The sequence below is a fragment of the Ranitomeya imitator genome, chromosome 6, assembly GCF_032444005.1.
Source record: "Ranitomeya imitator isolate aRanImi1 chromosome 6, aRanImi1.pri, whole genome shotgun sequence".
Classification (NCBI taxonomy): Eukaryota; Metazoa; Chordata; class Amphibia; order Anura; family Dendrobatidae; genus Ranitomeya; species Ranitomeya imitator.
Genome location: NC_091287.1, coordinates 353,571,617 through 353,596,455, shown reverse-complemented (window position 1 = coordinate 353,596,455; position 24,839 = coordinate 353,571,617). Strand labels below are relative to the sequence as shown.

At 42.2% G+C, this 24,839-nt stretch overlaps 1 protein-coding gene across 3 annotated transcripts in view; it reads right to left on the bottom strand.

The window, feature by feature from the left end:
- Positions 1-691: 691 nt before the first annotated feature.
- Positions 692-24,839, bottom strand: part of ZNF516 (zinc finger protein 516) — a 132,689-nt gene continuing 108,541 nt past the window's right edge. For 2 of the 3 annotated variants that reach the window (XM_069730956.1, XM_069730955.1), the window contains exons 4-7: positions 22,326-23,756; positions 19,531-19,635; positions 18,453-18,520; positions 692-3,400 (exon numbers count right to left, since the gene is read on the bottom strand). In XM_069730956.1, coding sequence (XP_069587057.1) covers positions 3,341-3,400; positions 18,453-18,520; positions 19,531-19,635; positions 22,326-23,756 — 1,664 coding nt within the window. In that variant the 3' untranslated portion in view covers positions 692-3,340. The remainder of the gene's footprint in view (positions 3,401-18,452; positions 18,521-19,530; positions 19,636-22,325; positions 23,757-24,839) is intronic. The other variant, XM_069730954.1, reaches the window with a different exon arrangement.

The window sequence follows — 24,839 nt, the reverse complement described above, 5'->3', positions numbered from 1 at the left end:
GACTTTTAGGATGGTAATAAACATTGTCATCATTCTTTTAGGATGGTAAATGTTATTACTTGAGACCTATGGAACTTTGATACGACCTTGGGTAAAAAAAAAAAAAAAAAACGGGTCAGGCTTCAAGATTACACTATCCTCCAAAACTAAGGTAAAGGGGATCCGCAGACAGAGCCTGTAAGTCACTCACCCTACGGGTTGATTTTAGGGCTACCAGTAGTATGGTCTTAAAGGCGATTCATTTTACAGAACTCAATTTTAAGGGCTCAAAAGTGGATCCCGTCAAGGCATCTAGTACTAAATTCAAGTCCCAAGGAGGGACTCTTGACACAGACTGGCTTGGCTCTATCATACGCTTTTATGGACATGGCCACCCACCTGTTCCCCGCTAAGTTGTAGTTGTATAGCGCCACCCATCAGTCGAGGTCAGGAAAACCACTGATGATGGTGAGAGGTGCCGCCTTATTATCTTGAAGGTTTCCTTCCTCGAAGGGGGGGATCCCCTCTCTTGTTTCATGGGTGACATATAAAACAACAGTTTTCTTGGCTGCTGTTCATGTACAATGGTGTTTTCATACACCTATTATATTAATGATTTCTTATGCATTTTCTTCACATGTAAATAGTTTTTACAGCAAAATGCAAAAACTGCCATGGGATTGGTGCAAAATAAGAGGCTACACAAGTCCAGTGTAAACAATCAAACCCTTTATTGTGTAAATTACATTAGAGCGCTGTAAAAAATAACCTGTTAAAAGAGTGAGAAACAGTAGATTGGTAGAGGTAGTAGGAAAATTGATGTAACAGTCCACAGATGGTTAACAGGAGTGTGTCAGGCCAAAAGTAATTTTAAAAGCTGATCAAAATAGGTTGACTAAATAAATAACAAAAAAAAAATCATTTTTTTTTTAAATACTATAGCCTAGCAGATTTCTACATTAACAAAATCAACACAATACTGATGATAAAATAAGAGCACAAAAGCTACACCACTAAATAGGGTGATATTATAGGGAAAAAATGTGTTAGGATCCGTGGAGATTATTTTAATGCTTGTTCAATTATGTGAATTTTTTTTTTCTGAACTGTACACAGCATGTAATTACCTACAATCATTTCCCCCTACAGTTGTTCTCCATAAAGAAACACTGATGCTGTAAACTTTGCTGATTAATACCAACATAGCATCAGTGACAGTCATGCTTCCTGCCATTTGTCAGATGTTCTTCAAGTCTGTGCCAAAATGAAAGAGGGCCTCTATTTAATTGTAAGATCACGGAAAGCGAGACTGTTTAATACCATAGTTGTCATGTTTTCAATGTTTTGATAATAATAGACCATATATCATACCATTTAATCACTGTGCCTTTCCAAACATTCACATTAAACAAAGGGTAGGAGCAGACTTCTAATGGAAAGAAAATGGAGATACATGTAACCGGATTATACATATATTTTCATATACGTTACGACATGGAATGCATCCATAACCTAAAGAAATACTTCTACCTAAAGCATCCCAAATCTATTGCCTAGCCAGGCAATAATGTGGAATCCAGATTTCATAAATTGAAATATTTGAGGGGGAAAGGGTGCAATCTAAAGATGTGAGGGGCTCAAAAAAAATTCTGGTATCCCATAATTTTATTTAAAGATATTGGTGTGATCCTCGATAAAACAATAAACTAGGTTAAAATATTTGTTGAAAAAACACGCACATGAGGAAAAAAAAAGCATTTTTTATTTATTTTTTTTTTAAACCAAATTTCTATCATAAGCCGATACTATAAAAAAAAGCTATTTATTGTACAAAGTAAACTGTTGCTCTCACCAGTATTAAAAAGGTTAGATTTATATCTGTACATGTAAAATTATTGCTTCTTTTGAAAAATATATTTAGCATGCTAGGATTTTTATACCCATTTCTGCCTTTATAAAAGGTTACAATAGAAAAAAAAAAAAAAATACTAGTAAAGCTTTTGCAAATTTTTTTTTTTTTCACAGAACATTTTCTTTCAAGGCAGCAGTAACTTTTCTTGATAATGCATAAAATCATATGTGCAAAACATTGAGACTCCGAGGCATTGCTGTAGCACATAGTGTCACAGCAATAAGGGGAAAAAAATATTTATATCTGTGGAATAACGTGTAGTCCCAGTCAGCACAGCACAGCACCACAGCCTGCTGGTCTGAAGGGTTAAATTGGAGCACACCGCTTCATTTGCTTCCATTTACCATCACCCCACCAAAAAAAAAAAAAAATGTCGCTGCAGAAGAGGTATATAAAGCTTTTTATACTTCGTTTTCCCCCACAACCTGAATGCCACCAACAAAAACAAATAACATTTTTTAAAACATGCTATAAACAGGAAAAAAAAATATATATATATAATCTTAAGACCTCTCTCAAGGTACCGGCTTGGAGAAGGGTGGTTTTTGCAGTGGGGGGGAATAATTTCATGCATGCTAGTCCATGCGCATCATTTTTTTTTTCTTTTGTTTCAATTTTTTTATCTAGTACAGTACTGAAATCTGCAGCGGATGTGTGGCAATAACAAAAGGGAAGGAGAAAAAAAAAAGTAACTTGCATAATCTTTCACGCGCAGGTTTAAGAAAGTAGCCCTATTATAAAAAGGTCCTGAGAGTAAAATGAATAAGCTTCCCCCCTGTATTAGTGTTCTAGGAGCATAATGTCAAGTGTTTGTTCATTTCTGTCATCGCGTGGAACATTCTCGAATGCAAGACCAGAAGCGACATCGCGAGGTCTTCAGATTGGGCAGCTGCATATTACTATGCATAGTGACTGGGCAGTGTGGCTTTTAGCGGAGCAGTGGTAGATGAATTCATAGCATTTCTTGGGCCTCCTCTGTTACCCCTCGTCATACTCACAAGTAGTCCTCTGAAGCAGGTAGCAGATCAGTGCTTACAATTACGTATGGTCCAAATTGGGTCAGGCTGTACCTTTCCTTCCATCCAGTGTGTGATGAAAATCTGCTGCATTAGCAAGTGTCTTAGGTCATCTCAACATCTGCCATTTGTAAAAACGCAAAGTCTTAACTAAACCGGAATTAAAATGATATGGATGTATTTTCTCCTACATCTTCATTTAGTATAAATTGTTAAGTAGCACAGATATACTCCTGCACTAGGGATAGGTCAATACAAGTAATGTTTCTTCACTTTAGTACGAGAGCCTCAGGAACTTGATGATTTGAAGGCAAATTTTCCAGCTGTTCTTCCATGTAACTGTTGGGATTGTCACCTTGGGGTCGAAGAAGCTGCTTATCTGGGTACTCGCTGTTGTCAAAAGGTACCCGATGCACACACTGCACATGTGTCTTTAGGTTCCCTTTTTGAGAGGCACTGTATGGACAATATCTGCACTGGAATGGTCTCTCCCCTAAGAAAAGACAAGAAAAATCACTTTTTCACAGCGCAACAGGTTTATTAGCTGCATAAAAAAAATCCTGAAAACCAGAAATTTAGTGCAAAATCTACACAAAATCATTACTCACATCACATTCTTTAAGGGAAGCCATTAGCTGGATTTTTGACCATAGGCTTCAACCACTTTATGGGTCTCTTTAATGCAGGGGTGTCAAACTGCATTCCTTGAGGGCTGCAAACAGGTCATGTTTTCAGGATTTCCTTGTACTGTACAGGTGATAATTTAATCACCTACACAAATAATGAGTTGGTGATTAAATTATCACCTGTGCAGTACAAGGAAATCCTGAAAACATGACCTGTTTGCAGCCCTCGAGGAATGCAGTTTGACACCCCTGCTTTAATGCCTGTACTAACACGGTTTTAGTTATTGCGGCAGAAAAGGATCCCTTTGAAGAAGAGCTCTTCCCATGTGTGCACTGTACAGTGACCCCAAGCCAGCCATTTGGGCAGAGGCGGTTATCTCATCACGCACAACCTGCTATCTGCTCTGATGACTTGCTTCCTGGGCATTCACAGTGACCTGGGCCACATGCCCAACGATAGCTGACGTAAGTATACCTAGGTTCATTGCCCTTGTCCTGGAAGAAGGAATCAACAGAGCAGACAGTGGCGAGAGGAGTGACTATTGAGCCAAATGGGTCCACCCAAATTACTATTTCAACTGGACTAGTTATAATATAGTACTCACACAGTTAAACGTTCATCGTCTGCAGTAATCATTGTCAGCTCGCATAGCTAAAAATGTGCTTGTACAACTATTAAAGAACCCCATAACATGGTGGAGCAAAATCCAGCTGACAGGTTTCCCTTTAACATAAGTGACCTGGAAAATAACAGTATATGATGCTGAGGTCACAATGAGGAAAGGAGAATGAAAGAAAAACAGATAAGAGGAAAGTACAAAAGCACAGGGAGATGTGAAAGCGATAATCAAAGAAAAAGGTTCAATGTGTGTCCACACAAAGAAGAGAAGTAAAGTATTACTCTCACACACAGAACTGTCAAAACCTCACAGGCTTTGTACCGATTTCCATAAAGAATCACAATGATGAACAAATAGGAGGTTCTAAGTACAGGGAGAAGAACGGCAAATGTGAACTAATGCGAGCCTGAAGCTTTCAGAGAACTGTTCAACAATGACATTTTGAACATCACAGAACAATGCCATGTTCCCAACGTAACATGGCAAGCTTAATGTTTAATTAATACATTAACCTTATGTAGAGTTAATTAGAAAGTAAAAATCATTTGGAATCAAAAGAAACCAGCCAGGCAAATTATATTTAGGGCTGAGAAATGCTCTCGTCCTAATCAAACCTGCCACTGCTGGAAGGGGGCTGACACATGCACATTTTGATTTTATACATTATACTCATCAACCAATTCAGATAAATAGTGTGGTTTATGCATGACATTACATTGTAGTGAACAGTAAAATACATTTGCACACAAATTTGTTTACATCGGTTCAAAAGCCCAATTTCTTGCCAATGAGTATAGGTTTCCATATAATCGCTCAGTCTATTTGATTAAAGCACCACTCCAGTGTTTTGGTTTTTTTTGGCCACTGGAGTGTGGTGCTTAATATCCAAGTCTCCTGCCCACTGTCTGATACTCCCCTTCCGGTGTTTACATCAATTTTCGCGGCAACTCCCATCCGTCTCTCGTAGTTTGTGACCTGTCCGCTGCTCCAGTTTTACATGGAGTGAGCCAGAGGTCACTAATCAATGTACATCTATGATCGCCTTGTTCTGGCTCTCAGACTTGCATTGTGAGCTTATGACGTAGCTTCTGAATTCCGGGCCTGTCAAAAGCAGCGGTCACAAGATGACGCCACAGCTCCGGATCGGCACCGAAAACCAGTGAAGACACCTAAGGGTGAGTATATGACGGAGCAGAGGACTTATGCATGAAGCACCACTCCAGCGGTGAAAAAAATAAAAAATACGCTTGAGTGGTGCTTTAAATATAACACTTGCAAGTTGGGAAAGAATGGATTATTCATACCAAACCTGAAAACAAAATACAGTAATTTGCAAATATACATTTCTTACAAATCAGAGTATAAATTAATATGGAAGACTTCCGTTGCCTTTATTAATTCAAAGAGTATATGTGCAAACCGTGAAGTGTCTTACTGTACTACAATATAAGAAAATGCACTCTAGGAAACAAATAAATCAAGAACCTCAAATATTCTAAGATTCATATAGGAATAGAAATCCCTGCTCTTCTTAGCTAGCATTTGCTCCCTTATTCTGCAACAGACGATCAAAAAACTAAATAAACTAATGAAAAAAGTCTCTAACGTTGGGGCAGCATTATGTTTGGATCAAGACAGTGGTTCTGTTGCAATGCAAAAATTATTTCATCCGTAGATAAATATTAAGGGGTTCTCATTTAGAGGTCCCTCTCAATAGACTTGGCATTGGAAATGTGTTTATGTAACAGCCTCATTTAGGTCCGTGAGAAGGGACAGTGCACGAGTGTCCGCTCTTAAAAAGGTCAGAACCAACATCTTTTAAAATTGGTCACATTTGACAGGTTATTAAAAGAGTAATGTTGTGGCAACACTACTTTGTTAAAAGAAAAATTAAAATGTATGCAACTTCTCTAACAATTTAACCCCATCTTGATAGGTGACGTACATGTAAGTCACACACCAGATGCAGGTGTATGGAGAGGGTTCAGGAGCAGAGCCCTCATAATATCAAGAAGAGGACGGCTGTGTTAAACCTATGCACACCTCCGAATGTGGCCATTAACCCCTGAATTGATACTATCAATCTGTGCCAACAGAATTAAAGATGCCGTGTCTCGAGGGTATTCACGTCACTACCCCCAAAACGCTATTGGGATGGGGGGGGGGGGGGGGGGGGGGCAGTAGGTTGAAATTGCAGGTAAGGGCTTGCTGGTATTGTTACTGTCAGATTGGATGTTCACGGTTCCATGAATTAGATTAAAAACAAAAACAATTTAAAAAAAAATACGAGTTTAACATCATTGTAATCAGGCTGCCTTGCGTGATCAGGTAGCAGAGTCATTTTCCCTGTACAATGAATGCAACAAAAACAAAACACACAACGGGATTAAAAAAAACATTTTCACCATCTGATCGCACTTATTTTTTCATGGTAAAATATGGTAAAATGAATGGGGTCACTCAAGAGTACAGCTCGTCCTGCAAAACAAAGCCCTCACATGGCTGTTAAGGCTATGTCAACAGAAATAATGGCTCTTGGAAGAGGAGCAAGAAAAAAAAAAAAAGAAAGACAATCCCCTGGTCATGAAGGGGTTTAATATATTTTACTATGTAGCATGTGGATGCCCTGATTACATAGAGATCTGGCATACTAAACAAAGCCCTACCAGAGTGTTCATGTAGCCTGTCCAGGCTATGTATTTTGTAGAAGTTGGGCTGGTGGTTCCAGTTCCAAAAACAGTGTCAACAGTGGAAATGAACTTTTGCTGTAATTTAAGGGACTGGATCATCGACCTTCTATTGACATTTTTTGTATTTGTATAATCTTTTTACTCGAGTTTCTGTATGAGATTATTGGAGCAGCCATGCTGACTGAGCTGCTGTTAATAGCATTTAGAGATCTAATAATACAAAGGCAGTGTGCATAGTAGAAAAGCGCACACCCTCCCCCTTTTCCAATACAGTGCCTTGCGAAAGTATTCAGCTCCTTCGAACTTTTCAACCTTTTCCCACATATCATGTTTCAAACAGATACCAAATGGAAATTTTAGGTGAAGAATCAACAACAAGTTGGACATAATTTTGAAGTTGAACGAAATTTATTGGTTATTTTAAAGTTTTGTGGAAATTCCAAAACTGAAAAGTGGGGCGTGCAATATTATTCGGCCCCTTTAACTTAATACATTGTTGCGCCACCTTTTGCTGCGATCACAGCTACAAGTCGCTTGGGGTATGTCTCCATCAGTTTTGTACATCGAGAGACTGAAATTCTTGCCCATTCTTCCTTGGCAAACTGCTCGAGCTCAGTGAGGTTTGATGGAGATCGTTTGTGAACAGCAGTTTTCAGCTCTTTCCACAGATTCTCGATTGGATTGAGGTCTGGACTTTGACTTGGCCATTCTAACACCTGGATACGTTTATTTGTGAACCATTCCATTGTAGATTTTGCTTTATGTTTGGGATCATTGTCTTGTTGGAAGACAAATCTTTGTCCGAGTCTCAGGTCTTTTGCAGACCCCAGCAGGTTTTCTTCAAGAACGGTCCTGTATTTGGCTCCATCCATCTTCCCTATCAATTTTAACCATCTTCCCTGTCCCTGCTGAAGAAAAGCAGGCCCAAACCATGATGCTGCCACCACCATGTTTGACAGTGGGGATGGTGTGTTCAGGGTGATGAGCTGTGTTGCCTTTACGCCACGGGTGTCTCTCCCAGGTGGCTTGTTGCAAACTTTAAACGACACTTTTTATGGATATCTTTGAGAAATGGCTTTCTTCTTGCCACTCTTCCATAAAGGCCAGATTTGTGCAGTGTACGACTGATTGTTGACCTATGGACAGACTGTCCCACCTCAGCTGTAGATCTCTGCAGCTCATCCAGAGTGATCATGGGCCTCTTGGCTGCATCTCTGATCAGTCTTCTCCTTGTTTGAGATGAAAGTTTAGAGGGACGGCCGGGTCTTGGTAGATTTGCAGTGGTAAGATAAGCTTCCATTTCAATATGATCACTTGCACAGTGCTCCTTGGGATGTTTAAAGTTTTGGAAATCATTTTGTATCCAAATACGGCTTTGAACTTCTCCACAACAGTATCACGGACCTGCCTGTTGTGTTCCTTAGTCTTCACGATGCTCTCTGTGCTTAAAATAGAACCCTGAGACTATCACAGAGCAGGTGCATTTATACGGAGCCTTGATTACACACAGGTGGATTATATTTATCATCATTAGGCATTTAGGACAACATTGGATCATTCAGAGATCTACAATGAACTTCTGGAGTGAGTTTCCTGCACTGAAAGTAAAGGGACCGAATAATATTGCACGCCCCACTTTTCAGTTTTTGAATTTCCCCAAAAATTGAAAATAACCAATAAATTTCGTTCAACTTCACAACTGTGTTCCACCTGTTGTTGATTCTTTACCAAAAATTTACATTTGGCATCTTTATGTTTGAAGCATGATATGTGGAAAAAGGTTGAAAAGTTCCAGGGGGCCGAATACTTTCGCAAGGCACTGTATGGCTTGTGTCAGCCATTTTTCTCATTTCAGCACCTAGATATCTGCTTTCCAGCAGCCATGTAAGGCATACGAAACAGCAGTTGGAAGATGTTCATTGACTTACACAGGAGACTTTTCTGGGCATGATCTGTGACCTGTGCAGAGCGGGAGACAAAGGGAACTGCGTCCATCACCTATTGTGAATGGTGGATCCAGAGATATCTGTTTATAGACAATACATTAGTGTAATTCTGCATGTGAATTCCAGTGACCAGTGTAAACAAGTCAGGATTTTATTTTATTTTTTTAAAAATAGACAGTGATGTGTAAAATTAAGGGGGGGGAAAGGCATCATAAAATGTAGATATATATAATATTGAACACTTTGATGTACACAGTAGGCTTTTGTCTTGAAATTTTTTTTTTTATTAAGTATGCTTTAAACCAGGGGTCCCCAACTCCAGTCCTCAAGGCCCACCAACAGGTCATGTTTTCAGGATTTCCTTTGCATTGCACAGGTGATGCAATTATTACCTGGGCAAGACTAAGGAAATCCTGAAAACATGACATGTTGGTGGGCCTTGAGGACTGGAGTTGGGGACCCCTGCTTTAAACTATCAAAGTTTTTGAAGTATTCATCATGAAAACGTCCATGAAAGTTCAAATGAAAAATTTCAGCCCCTATAAAACTGATTATTTGTTTTTGCATTTTTCTCCTTGGCCACTAGAGGTCAGCCCGATAGGCAAAAAAATATATATATATATTTCACTGCTCCAAAGTAGTCATGTAACATAATAAAATTATTATTGGTCATAAAAGTGTGGACATCTACCTTATTATTCACAAACATTTATGTTGATGCTCAAGGTGGTTTTGTGGCTTTATGAAAATATATTAATTCATTTAATAAAATGATATGCAATTTTCAAATATACTTTTGTTTATTAATTCCTCGAATTTTACCCACTTTTCATCAAGTAATGTAAATATTCTTATTCATATTCAGAAATTAAAAATCTGATGGCAGGACTACATAGCTCATACCAAGAGAGCTCCACAACACATTATAGGGTGTCCCGACTGCACAAACCCCATCAGTATATGCGCTCTTGTGATGAGTAGCCACAGACTGCATCCAGCATGTAAATACAGTAGAATATAAAATTAATATATTGCAAAAAATAAAAATCATTGCAATGTGGGTCCTTTTAAGTAGAAGTTCAGTGTCGTCCTAATTTGTTTAATGTAAATTTATTTTTAATTTCATTTACTCTACTCTACTCCAGGAGTAGGTCAGCAGGATTTCACCCCCCCAAACTATTTTTATGCGCATGTAGCTCTTTCATAGATAAGTCCAGCAATACCCTTACATGGCTGTTACTGAGAAACCAGAGCTTGAATTGATCTGCAAATCCTACTGGCAGGTTCCCTTTAAAAAGTACACACAATTTAACCAATATTATCATATTACTAAACCAATCCTAATTAACCGCTTGTCAGCAGTTGAGCTTCCTGCAATCTGCACAAACTAAAACTTTTCCATGATTTCCACATGTTAGAAAAGGCTTTTGTCACCAATGATAGACTTCCACCATATGCTTCAGCTAATAGATGAGGGTCCTGAAGAGAGAAAACCTCACTATCAGCTCAACATCTATTGTAATTCTAAGATTTAGGAAAAGGAATTTTCTAAACTTGACAATCAAATAGCAACCACAATAAAGGTTCTCGTACATTTTATAACATGGGTATAAAGGTTTGCAGAATGCGTAGTGAATATGGTTATAATTAACTAGCTATTGAACCCGTTCTACGCCCGGGTGGCAAGCATTTATATTGGTATATGGTCTCCATCCTGCGCCCTCATCCTGTCATGTGCTGCTCCCATCCTGCGCCCCCATTCTGACATGTGCTGCACGCATCCTGCGTCCCCATCCTGTCATGTGCTGCTCCCATCCTGCGTCCCCATCCTGTCATGTGCTGCTCCCATCCTGCGCCCCCATTCTGACATGTGCTGCTCTCATCCTGCGCCCCCATCCTGTCATGTGCTGCTCCCATCCTGCGCCCCCATTCTGACATGTGCTGCTCCCATCCTGCGCCCCCATTCTGACATGTGCTGCTCCCATCCTGCGCCACCGTTCTTTAATTTGCTGCTCCCATCCATATGCCCCATATGCTGCTCCATAAAGGTTTATGGCCCCCATAAAATGCTCCATAGTATATGCCCCGTACACTGCTCCATAAAGGTTTATGGCCCCCATAAGATGCTCCATAGTATATGCCCCCTGTACACTGCTCCATAAAGGTTTATGGCCCCCATAAGATTCTCCATAGTGTATGCCCCGTACGCTGTTCCATAAAGGTTTATGGCCCCCATAAGATGCTCCATGGTATATGCCCCCGTACACTGCTCCATTATGGTTTATGGCCCCATAAGATGCTCCATTATGGTTTATGGCCCCCATAAGATGCTCCATTGTATATGCCCCGTATGCTGCAATATATATATATATATATATATATATATATATATGTATATATATATATATATATATATATATATATATATAAAAAATACCATACTCACCTATGGTCGCTGGGCGCCGAGTGCTGGGGGGCCTGAGCAGGCGGGGACACCGGTGCGCTGTGGGGGTCAGGTGCCGGTATCACCGCCAGCTCAGGCCCCCCAGCACTTACTATATTCACCTGGCCCCGTTTCACCGCTGCGCGCCGCCATCTTCCCGGTCCTCTGGCTGTGACTGGTCAGTCAGAGGGCGGCGCCGGCGCGCATTAAGCGCGTCATCGCGTCCTCTGAACTGAAGGTCACAGGCCGAGGACCGGGAAGACGGCGGTGCGCAGCGGTGGAACGGGGCCAGGTGAATATAGCTCATACTTACCCTCCTGGCGGTCCCTGCTTCTCTGTTGGAGATCGCGGTGTGCGTTCAGTATTTACGCATACCGCGATCTCCTGGGAGCGTCACTCTCTGGGGCCCAGACTGCGCCGGCGCTTGCGCAGTCTATAAAGGCTTCGGACAGAGTGACGCTCCCAGCGTTATATTATAGATACATAAACTAATGAATCAATCTAAAATGTTTCTATGTTTGGGTGACACTATTCGTACAATTTTATCCTTTTCATCGCAGCCAAACTTTATCCAATCTTCACCATGAACAGAAACCGCATGCGGCAACAATCCTCACCATAACATGTCACAAACAGAGCCTCACTCACCGTCCTCGGGTCCACTGCAGAGTCTCTGCCGCTGCTCCCAACGCCGGTTATTGTCTGCAGCGCTGACACGTCGATAGCTCTGCAGTTAGTACCGGAGCTCAGTGGCGCTGAGCGGCTCATGCCATTAACTTAAAAGCTGAGCTCCATTATTGGCTGCAGTGCTGTCAGCACGGTACCAGGAGTAGTGGAGAGGCTCAGCAATACACCAGGAGAGGGCAAGTAGAGCGCAGATTTGTTTGTTTTTTTTGTTTTGTTTTTTTTAAAACCTGCATGTGGGGGACGAAGGCTTTCTGAAATGGGCAGAGTAATGTTTTGAGTCTGTATCTGTCACTATCCATGTTTTGGATCTGTGGCAGATCTGGCCTCTCAGATTAAAACTTTTTTCCTTTCAGGCTAATGCAGTTTTTGCCCGGTGGCCGCTGGTGTAATTACATTGCTGCCTAGTCTGCTGATGTGGGTGGTGACCACACCCACCACCCTTCAAAAGGTCACCTGATGCATCAGCTGACTGTTGGTTAAACAGGTGCTTTTGGAGACCAACCTAGCTAGAGACGGGAGCTTGTTGAGTTCAGTGGTTCTTCAGCTGAATACTGATATGTGGTGCCTTACTCTGCTGAGCGGTGCACTGCAGCATAGAAAGCTAAGCGTGGTTATGTGTGGTATTTATTGTTGCGTTGTCCCTTTGTTGTCTGTAACTTCCCCTGTGTTGTATTAGTGCAGCGGTGGGTTCAGTGCTCTCACCTGTCAGTTCCCTACTTCGGGATAAAAGCAGGGCAAGTGAGGAACTAGGTGTCCTGCTCTGCGACGGGGGGAAAGAACCCGTATAGGGACGATAATAAGAGCAGGGTATATCTTCAGGTGAGTGCAGGAGGTGAAAAAACACCAAAAACAGGCAAAGATGCTTACCTGTCTAAATAGGCCTCAATACAAATGCACAAGCAGGGTGCAGCGGACCCAAACAAAATAGCAAATGCACAGGTGCAATACCTAATACCTTACATATATTTATATGTTTTTTTTTGCACGTATATTTTTTGCAGGGTGCAGCTGGGCCCAAATTGTTCTGTACACTGTGGCCTCTGTTCACACAGGATGCATTTTAGCACTGGGCAGCCCGCCATAGGGCGTTATTAATAGGCTGTAGCCAGATGCTTTGTATTCCTTGTGTGAACACGCCACATACAGAGTATTTTATCTTAGTGCATTGGTGTACCACACGGCCAAACCCTTATTGAAGGCTGGCTGTTTCATTAGGTATTGCAGCTCTGCATTTGCTATTTTGTTTGGGTCCGCTGCACCCTGCTTGTGCATTTGTATTGAGGCCTATTTAGACAGGTAAGCATCTTTGCCTGTTTTTGGTGTTTTTTCTTGAATGTGTCCTTTTTTGGTGTTTTTTGAGTGCAGGAGGTGTCCAATTCCCCGTTCCCTACTGACAGGGTCCACCATTGTTAAAGTGTCCCCGGTGTACCCTTGTGTGCTTCGCCATTTTGTGACCATTCCCTCGTCGGGTCGGGTCACGCCAGGATAGTCACTTCGTGACATTATCATTGGGAGAGAGATGATAGGCTCCTTTAGGATTCCTCAAGGTGCGAAAATAAACTACCGTATTTTCAGCTTTGTAAGACGCACTTTATTTCCCCAAAATTTGGGGGGGAAATGGGGGTGCGTCTTACAAAGCGGATATACCGCTTACAGTTACAGGCTGGGATGAAGGGGTGTCCGCTGCTGCCCGCTACCGCTGCCCCGGGAGATCCTGGAAACTCCGGTGCTGCGGGGGGCTCTGGCGACATTTTGTGAAAGACCAGAGGCCCCTGGCAGTTCGTCCATGCGTTCCTGTATTACTGACCTTGGTAAAATGGCCGCCGGAATCTCGGGAGATGAGATTTCAGCGCTGAGATCTCATCTCTCGAGATTCCGGCGGCCATTTTCCCGGAGTCAGTCATACAGGAACGCATGGACGAACTGCCAGGGGGCTCTGGTCTTTCATAAAATGCCGCCAGAGCCCCCTGCAGCCCCCGAGACAGCCCTGCAGCCCCCCCGAGACAGCCCTGCAGCCCCCCGAGACAGCCCTGCAGCCCCCCCGAGACAGCCCTGCAGCCCCCCCGAGACAGCCCTGCAGCCCCCCCGAGACAGCCCTGCAGCCCCCCGAGACAGCCATGCAGCCCCCGAGACAGCCATGCAGCCCCCGAGACAGCCATGAAGCCCCGGAGACAGCCATGAAGCCCCGGAGACAGCCATGAAGCCCCGGAGACAGCCCTGCAGCACAGGAGCCCCCCTGCAGACCCCCTCATCCCAGCCTGCAGCAAAGGAGCCCCCCTGCAGACCCCCTCATCCCAGCTTGCAGCAATGCTCCACTCCTGCCTCCAGCACCGAACCTGGGACCCTGATCCACTGCAGCCACAACCCCTGGTGAGTAATAAGACGCATGGATTATAAGACGCCCCACCAATTTATTAAAAAAAAGTTTTTTTCCTATTTTTCTCCTCAAAATTTGGGGTGCGTCTTATAATCCGGAGCGTCTTACAAAGCGAAAAATACGGTATATACTTTGCCAAGGTTATGACTGACCATTTCCTTCCATGGTACAATGACAAGAAGTTCACAACTCTGGGAGGCTATTGTGATATCCTGCAAAAAAATTCAAGCAGAAACTATCTAAGAAGTATATGTTCAATTAATAAAAAAAATGTGAATGTGTTATCAAAGAAGGGGTCCTATGTCAACATGTAACTTGGCCTGTTAGGGTATGTTCACACGTTCAGGATTTCCATCCTTTTTTTTTCAGGACAGTTTTTTTAAAAAACTGCAGCTCTTGGCAGAAAACGCAGGTCCTTTTTTTGTCCTTTTTTGATGCGTTTTTGATGCGTTTTTTGATGCTTTTTTTATTCTTTTTTTACTGTGTGTTTCCTAGGAAGCTTTTTAGGGCTAAAATGGCTGAAAATACCCTAACCCTACCCTAACCCTACCCCTAACCCTAACCCTACCCCTAACCCTACCCCTAACCCTACCCCTAACCCTAACCCTACCCCTATTCTAACCTTAGTGAAAAAAAAAAAAAAAAATTCTTAATTTTTTTATTGTCCCTACCAATGGGGGTGACAAAGTGGGGGGGGTGTCATTTACTATTTTTTTATTTTGATCACTGAGATCTCAGTGATCAAAATGCACTTTGGAGCGAATCTGCCGGCCGGCAGATTCGGCGGGCGCACTGCGCATGCGCCCGCCGTTTTGCAAGATGGCGGCGCCCAGGGAGAAGACGGCCGGACGGACACCGGGACGCCGGGTAAGTATAAGTGGGGGAGATTAGGGCACGGGGGGGGCATCGGAGCACTGGGGGGGGGGCATCGGAGCACGGGGGGGGGCATCGGAGCACGGGGGGGCGGGATCGGAGCACGGGGGGGCAGCCACACTCCGCCCACGCACTTCCGCCCGCTCCCCCGCACTTCCTGCTGCAGCGGTTCTGCACATCAAATCGCAGTAAAACCCGCAGATATATTTTTGATCTGCGGGTTTTACTGCGATTTTGACCTCACAATGGAGGTCTATGGGTGCAGAACCGCTGCGGTTCAGGAAGAAGAATTGACATGCTCCTTCTTTTTTCTGGGAGCTATTCAGCGCGGCTTTTTTTTTACAATTTCCGGACCATGTGCACAGTGTGTCCTGTTTTCCATAGGGTACAGTGTACTGTACCCTGCATGGAAAACAGCTGCGGAACCGCAGCGGCAAAACCGCCGCGGTTCCGCGGTAAAAAACGCACTGTGTGAACATGGCCTTAAGACGCTTTTGATTTAAAAAAGCTGTTGATTTCAGGAAATGTTACCTCTTAATGCTGCAAATTCAACAAATAACCGTTTTCAGTTCTTTAAAATCATAAACTGCCTGGAAACGCTGTTGTGTGTAATAATTTGTAACTGTGCATTTTGAACAGTTTTAGTTTTGAAAATATTGGTTTTCATTGGGAGATGTGTCCAATACAATTTGATTGCTACTCTAACGGTTGATGGTTTGGAAATTATACAGACTCATTTCATCGACCATTAAGGAAAATCAGAGAAAAATAGCATTTGCATAATAATTTTGAACACGGTGTAGCCTAGATCAAGAAATGTATGCAGTTTGTCTTAGAAGCGCAACCATGTTCCCCGTTCTACTGGCAGTAGCTCTCTACCGGGCCCAGCCTGCCATACGAAGATTAGGAAGGTTGGGGCTTCAGCGCTTCTTGTTCTTGGTCATGTAGGACAAACTGCAGACGAACAAATAGTGAGGGCAACTAGATCTCAAATTTCATTCGATCATTTTTAGGTTTTGCACTCCGGTAAATACTGCACTTCATCCATAACTCACATTCAAACCTTATTAGTACTCAATGTGGTCTAATTCTCCCAAGAAATAATTCACGTCTACTATTCCTAAAGAACATCCCAACAAGACTAAACAAATACAGCAAGAGGAAACAGGAAGAGGGGAAAAAATTCACAATAAAAGTTCATAAAATAAAATACGTGGGCTAGTGGTCTGCATAATCACTGAATTCTGATAAAAAAGGAACAAACCTGTCAGAATTTTGTGTTAATCTAAAATAATTCGATAAAAGTACTGAATTCAGGTAAATAGGGACGATGGTAGTGCATATGGTGACAACCATTAGGCTGTTGTGAAAAATATTATTTCTCATAAAAAAAAAAGATGGAAAGGTGAGGAATGAAACAAGCAGTAAGAACCCTATATGGAAACCTATGAAAGATCCCGGCTTTCTTGCCACCGCTTGAGAGCCGATGTGAATCTCCAAATGCCATGTAATGTAATGGGAATGGGTCTATCTATACTTTTTCTTTTGTAAGGCTGGTATTCCTATTCACTATATATTTTATATTTTAAAGAAATATCCAATATTCTACAGCCCTTCTTACAACTTCTGATTTGTGCTTGAAGACACTGAATAGGAATATTAGTGATGAGCGAACGAGCTCGGATAAGGTGTTATCTGAGCATGCTTGGGTGCTAACCGAGCGTCTTCAGCGTGCTCGAAAAATATGCTCAAGTCATGTCTCGCGTCTGTTCGAGAGCCGCAAGACATGCAGGGTTTGTCTGTTTGTTAGGCAGTCCCTGCATGTGTTGCGGCTGTCGAGCAGGCGCGGGGACTTGAACATATTATTTTGCGCTCGTCAAAGACACGCAGTCAGTACACAAGCATGCTCAGATAACACTTTATCTCAGCACAATCACTCATCACTAGGGAATATTCATTGTTTAGAGATATTCCAGCAAACAAAAAGTATTAGTAGGGCTCCAACGCTGGAACCTCAGATGGTCAGTATGGGGGGACTTCTGTCCCCCATTTAAATGGAGTGGTGGTTGAACATAGGCTCAATCTATCCTATGGGACTGCCATAAATAAGCCACGCACTGAGTGCTTGGCTATTACTATAACCAGACTAGTACAGAGTTAAATTCATTTAATTAAGGTTCTTATTTAACCTTTTAAAAACCCAAATGTTTTCGTTTTTGAACTGGCCATTTTTTAAATAGATTTAAGAGGGGGATGGGGTTTATTTTTATGGTTTTCAGTTTCGCTCTGTATGATTTTTTAATCATTTGTTTTATTGTCACCATATTCCAAAGACTATAACTTAAACATTTTTAAAAGGATTTGAAGTGTTTATTTGAAATGTTCCTAAAACTCACTACTCTCCCCCTCAACCCCATCCTCCCTCTCTTCAGTGCTTCAAAAGGGACAAACCAGGGGCCATGTCAACACAATAGTGTCCCAGAAGTGTTGGCGGGATCACAGGAATTGGTTTTCTTTCTGATCCCGGCAGCCCCTAGGATCACAATGACAACTGCCCATGTCACAGACCAGGAACTAGCACCCAACCATGATGGACATTCTTCTGATACATAGCTAGTGGCTTTGTAACTATAAGTAGGTTGTTGGAAAACTATGCGGAATCCGTTCGCCAAGCATATTGGAAAAATAGGTTTCATAATGTAATTTGCTTTTATTTCATGAAACTAGAAAACCCCTTTAATTAGAAAAGTAATTGTGCTTCTAATTTGGGGTCTTTCAGCTGCACCATTTTAAGTGACTGTTCTCTGTGCTCTTCTATGGATTCAGGTACATTCAAGCACGGAAGTGTGTTCACATTTCCTCTACAGAAGTGTTAGACTAGAAGTAAGAAGGAAGTGGAAAGGGAGCCTGCTCAGATAGACACTGGACATTAGAAAACAGGAAAGGCACACCACCACACAGAGTCCACAGAAACCGCAAGGTCAGGATACGGAGGTACTCTATAGACTTCATGTGCTGGAAAAAATACTCTTCAGAAAAACACAGACTAAGTCTTTGATGTATAGAAAACACGCAAACTTGGGATTTGCAGGTTGCTGGCTATATTAAAATATATGCATTCATAAGAGTAGAAATTAAAGGTTTGGAGTATGGAGCAAATCTGCAAAAGGTCATGTTGACACAGATGAGGAAAGGTCAGTGCTTTACTGAGGAGTACTACTGTGCAACGTTTCTCCCCAGCAATCATAAGAAAAACCAAACACTCAATTAGTTGATAACATACTTGTTTTGGGGCATCTGCGGAGGTGGTGTGAACTTCAGTACCTCGGAGTCCATTAGACTCAAATACCACTGTGGGAACAAGGGGTCTTGTTAAACAGAGGAGCATTGAAGCTTTCGTTAGTGTGTGTACATCATTGAGACCATTACAATTCAACCACATTAAAAAGGGAAGGGGAGGGTAGAAAAAAAAAAAAAAAGACACCAGTTACTTGCCTGTGGCCAGTACATACCAATTTACTGTAACACTTTCAGTGAGAGTGTGTGCTAATGGCAGCCTAAGGCCACTGCCCTTTTTAATTCAGATTTCAGTGCTGAAGAAAGCAATCACTGACAACATTAATTATCAGTGTGTGTGTAAAGGGACCCTCTACTTGCATTACTTACCATTTGGCCTCTGTCATTTCACATCAGACTGGCTTATGTATGCATCATTCACACTTCTGCACAGAAGCCCAATAGTCTGGAGCCGTCACAGAACGCTCCTAGCACATTTGAAGCTCTACCTAACTTGCAATGTTAATAGTCGCAAAGACCAAATTGGTGTAACGTCAAACAGATATTAAATGGCTGTATTAATTAGGTCTCATTTGTCACTGTCCAGCCTAGAGAGGGCATTTTGCCATAAACCAAAACTGGCATAAGGTGGTGATGATGAGGATGATCATGTAAAACAGGGGTTAATGCTATGCAGAGACGAGTAGCTGGGTATCGGTGCGCTTGTGGCAAAATGAATCACTTGCATATTCATTCATACTCATTGTGGTCTTTAGTTAACCTTTCCCATAAAAAAAAATAAAAATAAAATAAAGTTCTCAAATAAAAAAGAAAAAGACGTAAAATTACAGCCGATACTACTTAAATGGGAGTATTAATTGCTCAATACCATCCATACCAAGATCAAGAAGACCTCTTATCAATACCAATAAAAGGTTATTTTTCAGGTAGGTAACTAGAACAAAAGACGTATAGAAGCAATCAATGCAAGTAAGTCCATGGAGCCAAAGCAATACATCTGATTGAACAGGTTAGTGTTTGCACTATTATAAGGAATGTATTGCCTAAACGCAAAGAAGATGTACCTGTGTGAGACCTCATATGGGTCCGTAAGTGGCTTGGCTGGGTGAAACATTTCCCGCACTCGATGCAAACGTAGTCTCCTTGTCGTGCCGCTGTCCTTAGCATTCCTTTGGTGGATAGGAGGAGGAGGGAGGGGGAAAAGAAGGAGAGAAGTTGAGAAGAAAACATTATGCTCGAAGAAAACATCATTAGTATGTCTAATGTGTCATTATGTGAGGCTACCTTCAGGCCCTAGATGACAACTGTCAGCCTTCATCTGGGCTGGGGATGACAGGCCAGGCACACGCAGGACTGCCAGAATGCATAAATTACAGTGAATTAAAAAACACTCCCCGTGATGTGCCCGCACCAGGACTGGCATGTCAGGTGTGCGCTTTTCAGAGCAGCTGGATCCACTTTTCAGCCATCACCCAGCTTTGTCAAGCAGTGTATCAAGCAAATCAAAGTGACTCCAGCGTGCCAGAGACTAGTCACATGGATAATAGAAAATGAGCAGAACCAGAGATTGCCTGTCCCCCCTGGGGATCGGATGGACCGTGGAGACAAATGCAGAGTGAGTGGAGCCATCACAGACTTCTCAAACCTTTCGCCCTCACCTATCTGCCTGCTGGTGCTGATCCGACCCCAGACCTGGGAGGCACACACCGAAGACAGCGGACAAGGAGAGTGGCTCCCTGGACATGTGGCCACATAACAGCCCTCTCTTCTGCCGTTAGTAAACATGTTTTCTGGCCCATTAGCATTTGTGGAAAACTACTCAGACCTGCCCTTTTTTTTTTTTTTTTTTTTAAAGGTCAGTTTACAACATCTGACTTAAAGGGCTAGCTGTTGTCTTTGCTGCTGATCAAGAAAGACATGTCTGACTTTTAGATTTGTATGTCTGCCTTGGAATCACATTTGCTTCTTTCAAACATATGTTCCTGGAAACAACACACACTACAGACAAAAAAAAGTGTGTGACCTAATAAACAGCCTATAAATATCATTTACAAAACTATCTTGTATTGGATTAACGCAAACAAAGGAAAAATAGGATTTAGGTTAAATAATATTTACTAAATGCGAAAAAAAAAAATCTAATCAAGTGTTATGTAAATACAGTGTTAAATTGGCAAAACCTGTCCAGCAATAAACTAAATACGAGATTAGGATGAAATTAATAGGAAGCATAGGGATTTTACATGGATTGAGCTTTTTGCTTTTTTACTTTCTGGAGATTAAACAGTTAAAACATGAACTAAATAAAATTGCTCAAATTTAACAATAGAAAAAAAACCTAAAACAAAAAACACATGGGTCTCCTTAGTGGTTTTACCTAGAATATTTCACACTTAGTAGATGAGCCCCCACATAACATAGGCCACTGTATATACTCCGGCCCAGGCGCCAAGGTTGCAGCCTGTACTCTGATGAGTGCACATTACAGAATCGACAGTATTTCTCCACTACATAGAGGCAACAGGTCATCAAAGAAAAACACTATTGTTACATTCCAAGTTAGTTATCACATCTGCATTGTCTGCAGCCAGGAATTCTAAAAGAAGTTTTAAGCATAGATTACAGAATGGCCCTAGGAAGATGGAGTAGTAATTAATGTTGCCTCATAGCTATATAACGGTTAATTCTGGGGGGGAAAAAAAACTCAAAACAACCCCTATAATATCAGACACTACCAATATGGCAATGTAGCAGATACCTGGAGGAAGTCTGTCAAGCTTGCAGCACCATCTGGTGGCCACCAGAGCTCACTGCAGCAGCACTCATACAACTGCATACATCAGCAAAGAAGAGTTTAGGAAGGATAAAGCCTCAACTGACGACTCAGTGGGGAAAACACTTCCTTGTGAATGAATGCAACCTATAACTGAAAATAAAGCCAGTTGTCAGTCCACATTGACACCAAAAGCAAGGGAAGGCAGAACCAAGGAAAATAAGTAAGGCGTGGAAATCCTCTATATTGCCATGCTAATAACGCATACTACTGAACGATGTGATGAGTAAACTTATGATGCCCACACCCTGACTGCACGGTCACAGCTCGCTTTCCAGCAACACACAAGCTGACAAGGTGTAGGAGAGTCGGGTCTGTTCAACAGGATGGATGAGATGGACAGACAGTGACCAGTTCTTTACATGGAAGTATCCCTTGTAATAATTAGGAAAATGTGCATGTCAGGAACTGCTAGAACGGTGGGTAACAAGACCAGAGAGAGCAGTAATGCCACTATCCACAGAGCAGGAGATACATTTCTAATCCTGCAACAAATTTCAGCCCAATATTAAAGAGAATCTGTCATGAGGTTTTTGCTTCCCCATCTGACAGCAGCATAATGCAGGGGCAGAGACACTGATTCCAGTATTGCATCACTTACTGGGCTGCTTATTGCAGCTTTGATAACATTAATAATGTTTCATCTGCTGAAGATATACCAGTTATTGGAGTGTTTGACTGATTAATTCTCCCCCAACACGGATTGGCAGCTTTCTGCCTATGCACAGTATACACAGAAAGCATGCCAAATCAGTGATGGGAACAGGGTTACATGGAGCTAATGCATATGCTTGACTACCTCGGAGCAGGTCCTCTTGTAATAAAAACCACTGTTTTATCAGCAGATTACCAAAACTACTCTAAGCAGCCAAGTAAGTGACTCATTGCTAGAATCAGGATCCGTCTCTTTAAATTATTCTCCTCTCAGATTAGGGGGGCAAAAAGCTGGTGACAGATTCCCTTGAAATAAGAACCAGAGGCGCTATTAACAGTATGTGCACAGACTACACGACGCCAGAAATTTACCTGCATTATCCAAACTACTATTGGCGCCCCAACTTTGGTACAATGTCGCTAGGTCCTTTGGAATGTAGGTCTTGAAGATATTAAGAATGTCTACTCGCTTCTCCAGGCCCTCAGCCCCAGGCTCCTGCTTTATGGTCTGAAAAGGCAATGGAGCGGCCGATGTACTCAGTGGGGCTTGTAACACAGGGCTCGTCTTGGGTCCAGCACTTCCATAGTCACTCAGAATCTTGGCCTGAGATTCCCTTTGAGGCACTGCGGGGCTCTCCTGCTTCACATGGGGCTCCACCTTCTGGAATGGAAACTGTGGCTGGGACAATGTGAATCTGCTTTTTATCACATCAGACACAGAAAGTTTACTGGGAGACGTAAAATTGGACACTCCCTGGGACATCAAGTATTTTTCTGCCTGTTTACTACTCGAAGGCTGCAGAACTGGTCTCGATACTGATGCCTGAACAGATGGGTGATTTCTGCTGTAACTTCCAGTTTGGGTCAGTTTGGGACTAGAGTCATATTTGACCTTTGATGCTGGTTGTTGGACCACTGTGCTGTATTGTTCCTGAGCAGGTGCTACCTTAGGCTGTCGTGGTGCATCGAAGTTTGGGGTTTTCGGACCATTGATGCTACGAGAATTACCACGCACCTGAGATGCCTTATTTCCTAAATTTGAGGATGAATTGCCTTTGGATGCGGAAGGAGGATTTGGCATCTGTGTACGGGAGAACCTAGCTATGGGTAATGGCTGACATTCCTTGCCCCCGAGGGCTGGAGGGGGTCCTGTACGCCCATTTCTAACCAGAAAAAGAACATTAGTTTTTAAATTTTTGAAGCCATTTTGTTGAATCCATTGAGGAGCCATGGAGTTACAGCTGACTTTATGCCAGATTCTTTTGTGCATCCATAAAACTTCAGGGTAATAGGTCTTATGACTACAGTAGGGACACGGATGAACCACCAGTTCGGCTTGCAATGCCTCAGTAGCACTTTTACTACAAACCGCGCTCTGGCTTGATTTTTCACTTAGATCCAAGGGAATAAGCTCTTTATTCGCAGCTCCAATATTTTCTAATGCTAGAGTTTCCTTCGGGAAGTCAAGTGCCATTCTGCTTGAATCAATAACTTCAGATGACAAATGTTTTTTCAGATCTACTGATTCCAGATTATTTAGTAATACAGGATGGGATACGCTAATATTATGGGGAGATCGGTGAGGGTCTTTGCTGTATTTGAATGCTGGTACTTTTAGATCAGAGGGATATTCATTTTTCACTAAAGAAAGGTTTGGATGTATAGCAGAAACAAAAGAAGGACTTTGCCGATCTAGATCTTCACATTTGCTGGTGTCTTCAGACTTGAACGTTTGGTGGTTTGCGCTGGGCATTTCCATATCCATATCCCCAGCACAATATTCATGGTGGTATGGCTTCATTCCTGAAAAACAAAACAAATCATTTTTAGAGAAACTAAAAAATACAAAAAAAAAAAAAAAAATCAACATATTCTATGCCATGTAGAGGACCACAGCATTAGTCACTTTTTTTTTTATAATATATGTATACAATGGGGTTTTCTGCAACGAAAATAAACTACGGTACTCTTCGGCTACCTACTTTCAGCATATACCCAGTACAAACAGCATTTTCCAAAGAACCAGGAACACAGGGTTAAACAGAAGTTATTAAAGTGTACCTGTCATTTCGTCTAAATTTTCAGAATAATTGACTTGTATCCTTCATTGTCACCAGTTTTCTCCTATGGAGACTCTTGAATATTCAGCTGTCTATGAGCTGGTGGGTGGAAAATAGCTGCAATAATGTGTCCCATATATTGCCCAGACATGTGACTAAAGCAGGAATCCCTACCAGCTGATACATGCTGGCCAATCCGCAGGCAGCCTGCATCATACACTGGTGGTAAGATTGAACGTGTGTGCGAATAGGCAGAGACCTGTCAATCCAGGACAGTGGGCAGGGAGAAGCCGCCAGGGAGTCATGTGAGCTAGCCCAACTGTGATGAAAGAAACACTTACTGGAAAGCAGGAGAACAGTCTGTCTTTGTCTCTGTGCCCCTGCTTTCCTCCCCTTACCCTCTCCATAGATTTTACTAGGCAGCTACAATCTGATCTCTTGCCGACAGTCTATCTTGCCCGGAATGAATTTTAGCAATTTTTAAGAGCAAACGATGATTTTCTTAGGCAGGAGAAGGACAACTAGTGGCTCATATGTGGGGTAAAACAAGATATTGCTCTAATAAGTGACTACATTTGCTTGCACTACTGATTTATGGAAAAGTTTGTTGAAAATCAAATACCCAGAGTGTGACCAGTATATCCAAGACCCACAGACCAACATTTCCTGGCTGGCAAACTATTAACCATTTAAGTACCGTACATAAAAAAAAGGGCAATTTCGTTAATCAGATAAACCACAAAGCCAGGGAGAGGAGGAAGTAAATGGAAAGATGGCTTTGTCCCATCAAATGGAACCTAAAGGAGCACGGTAATAGGGTGATGGC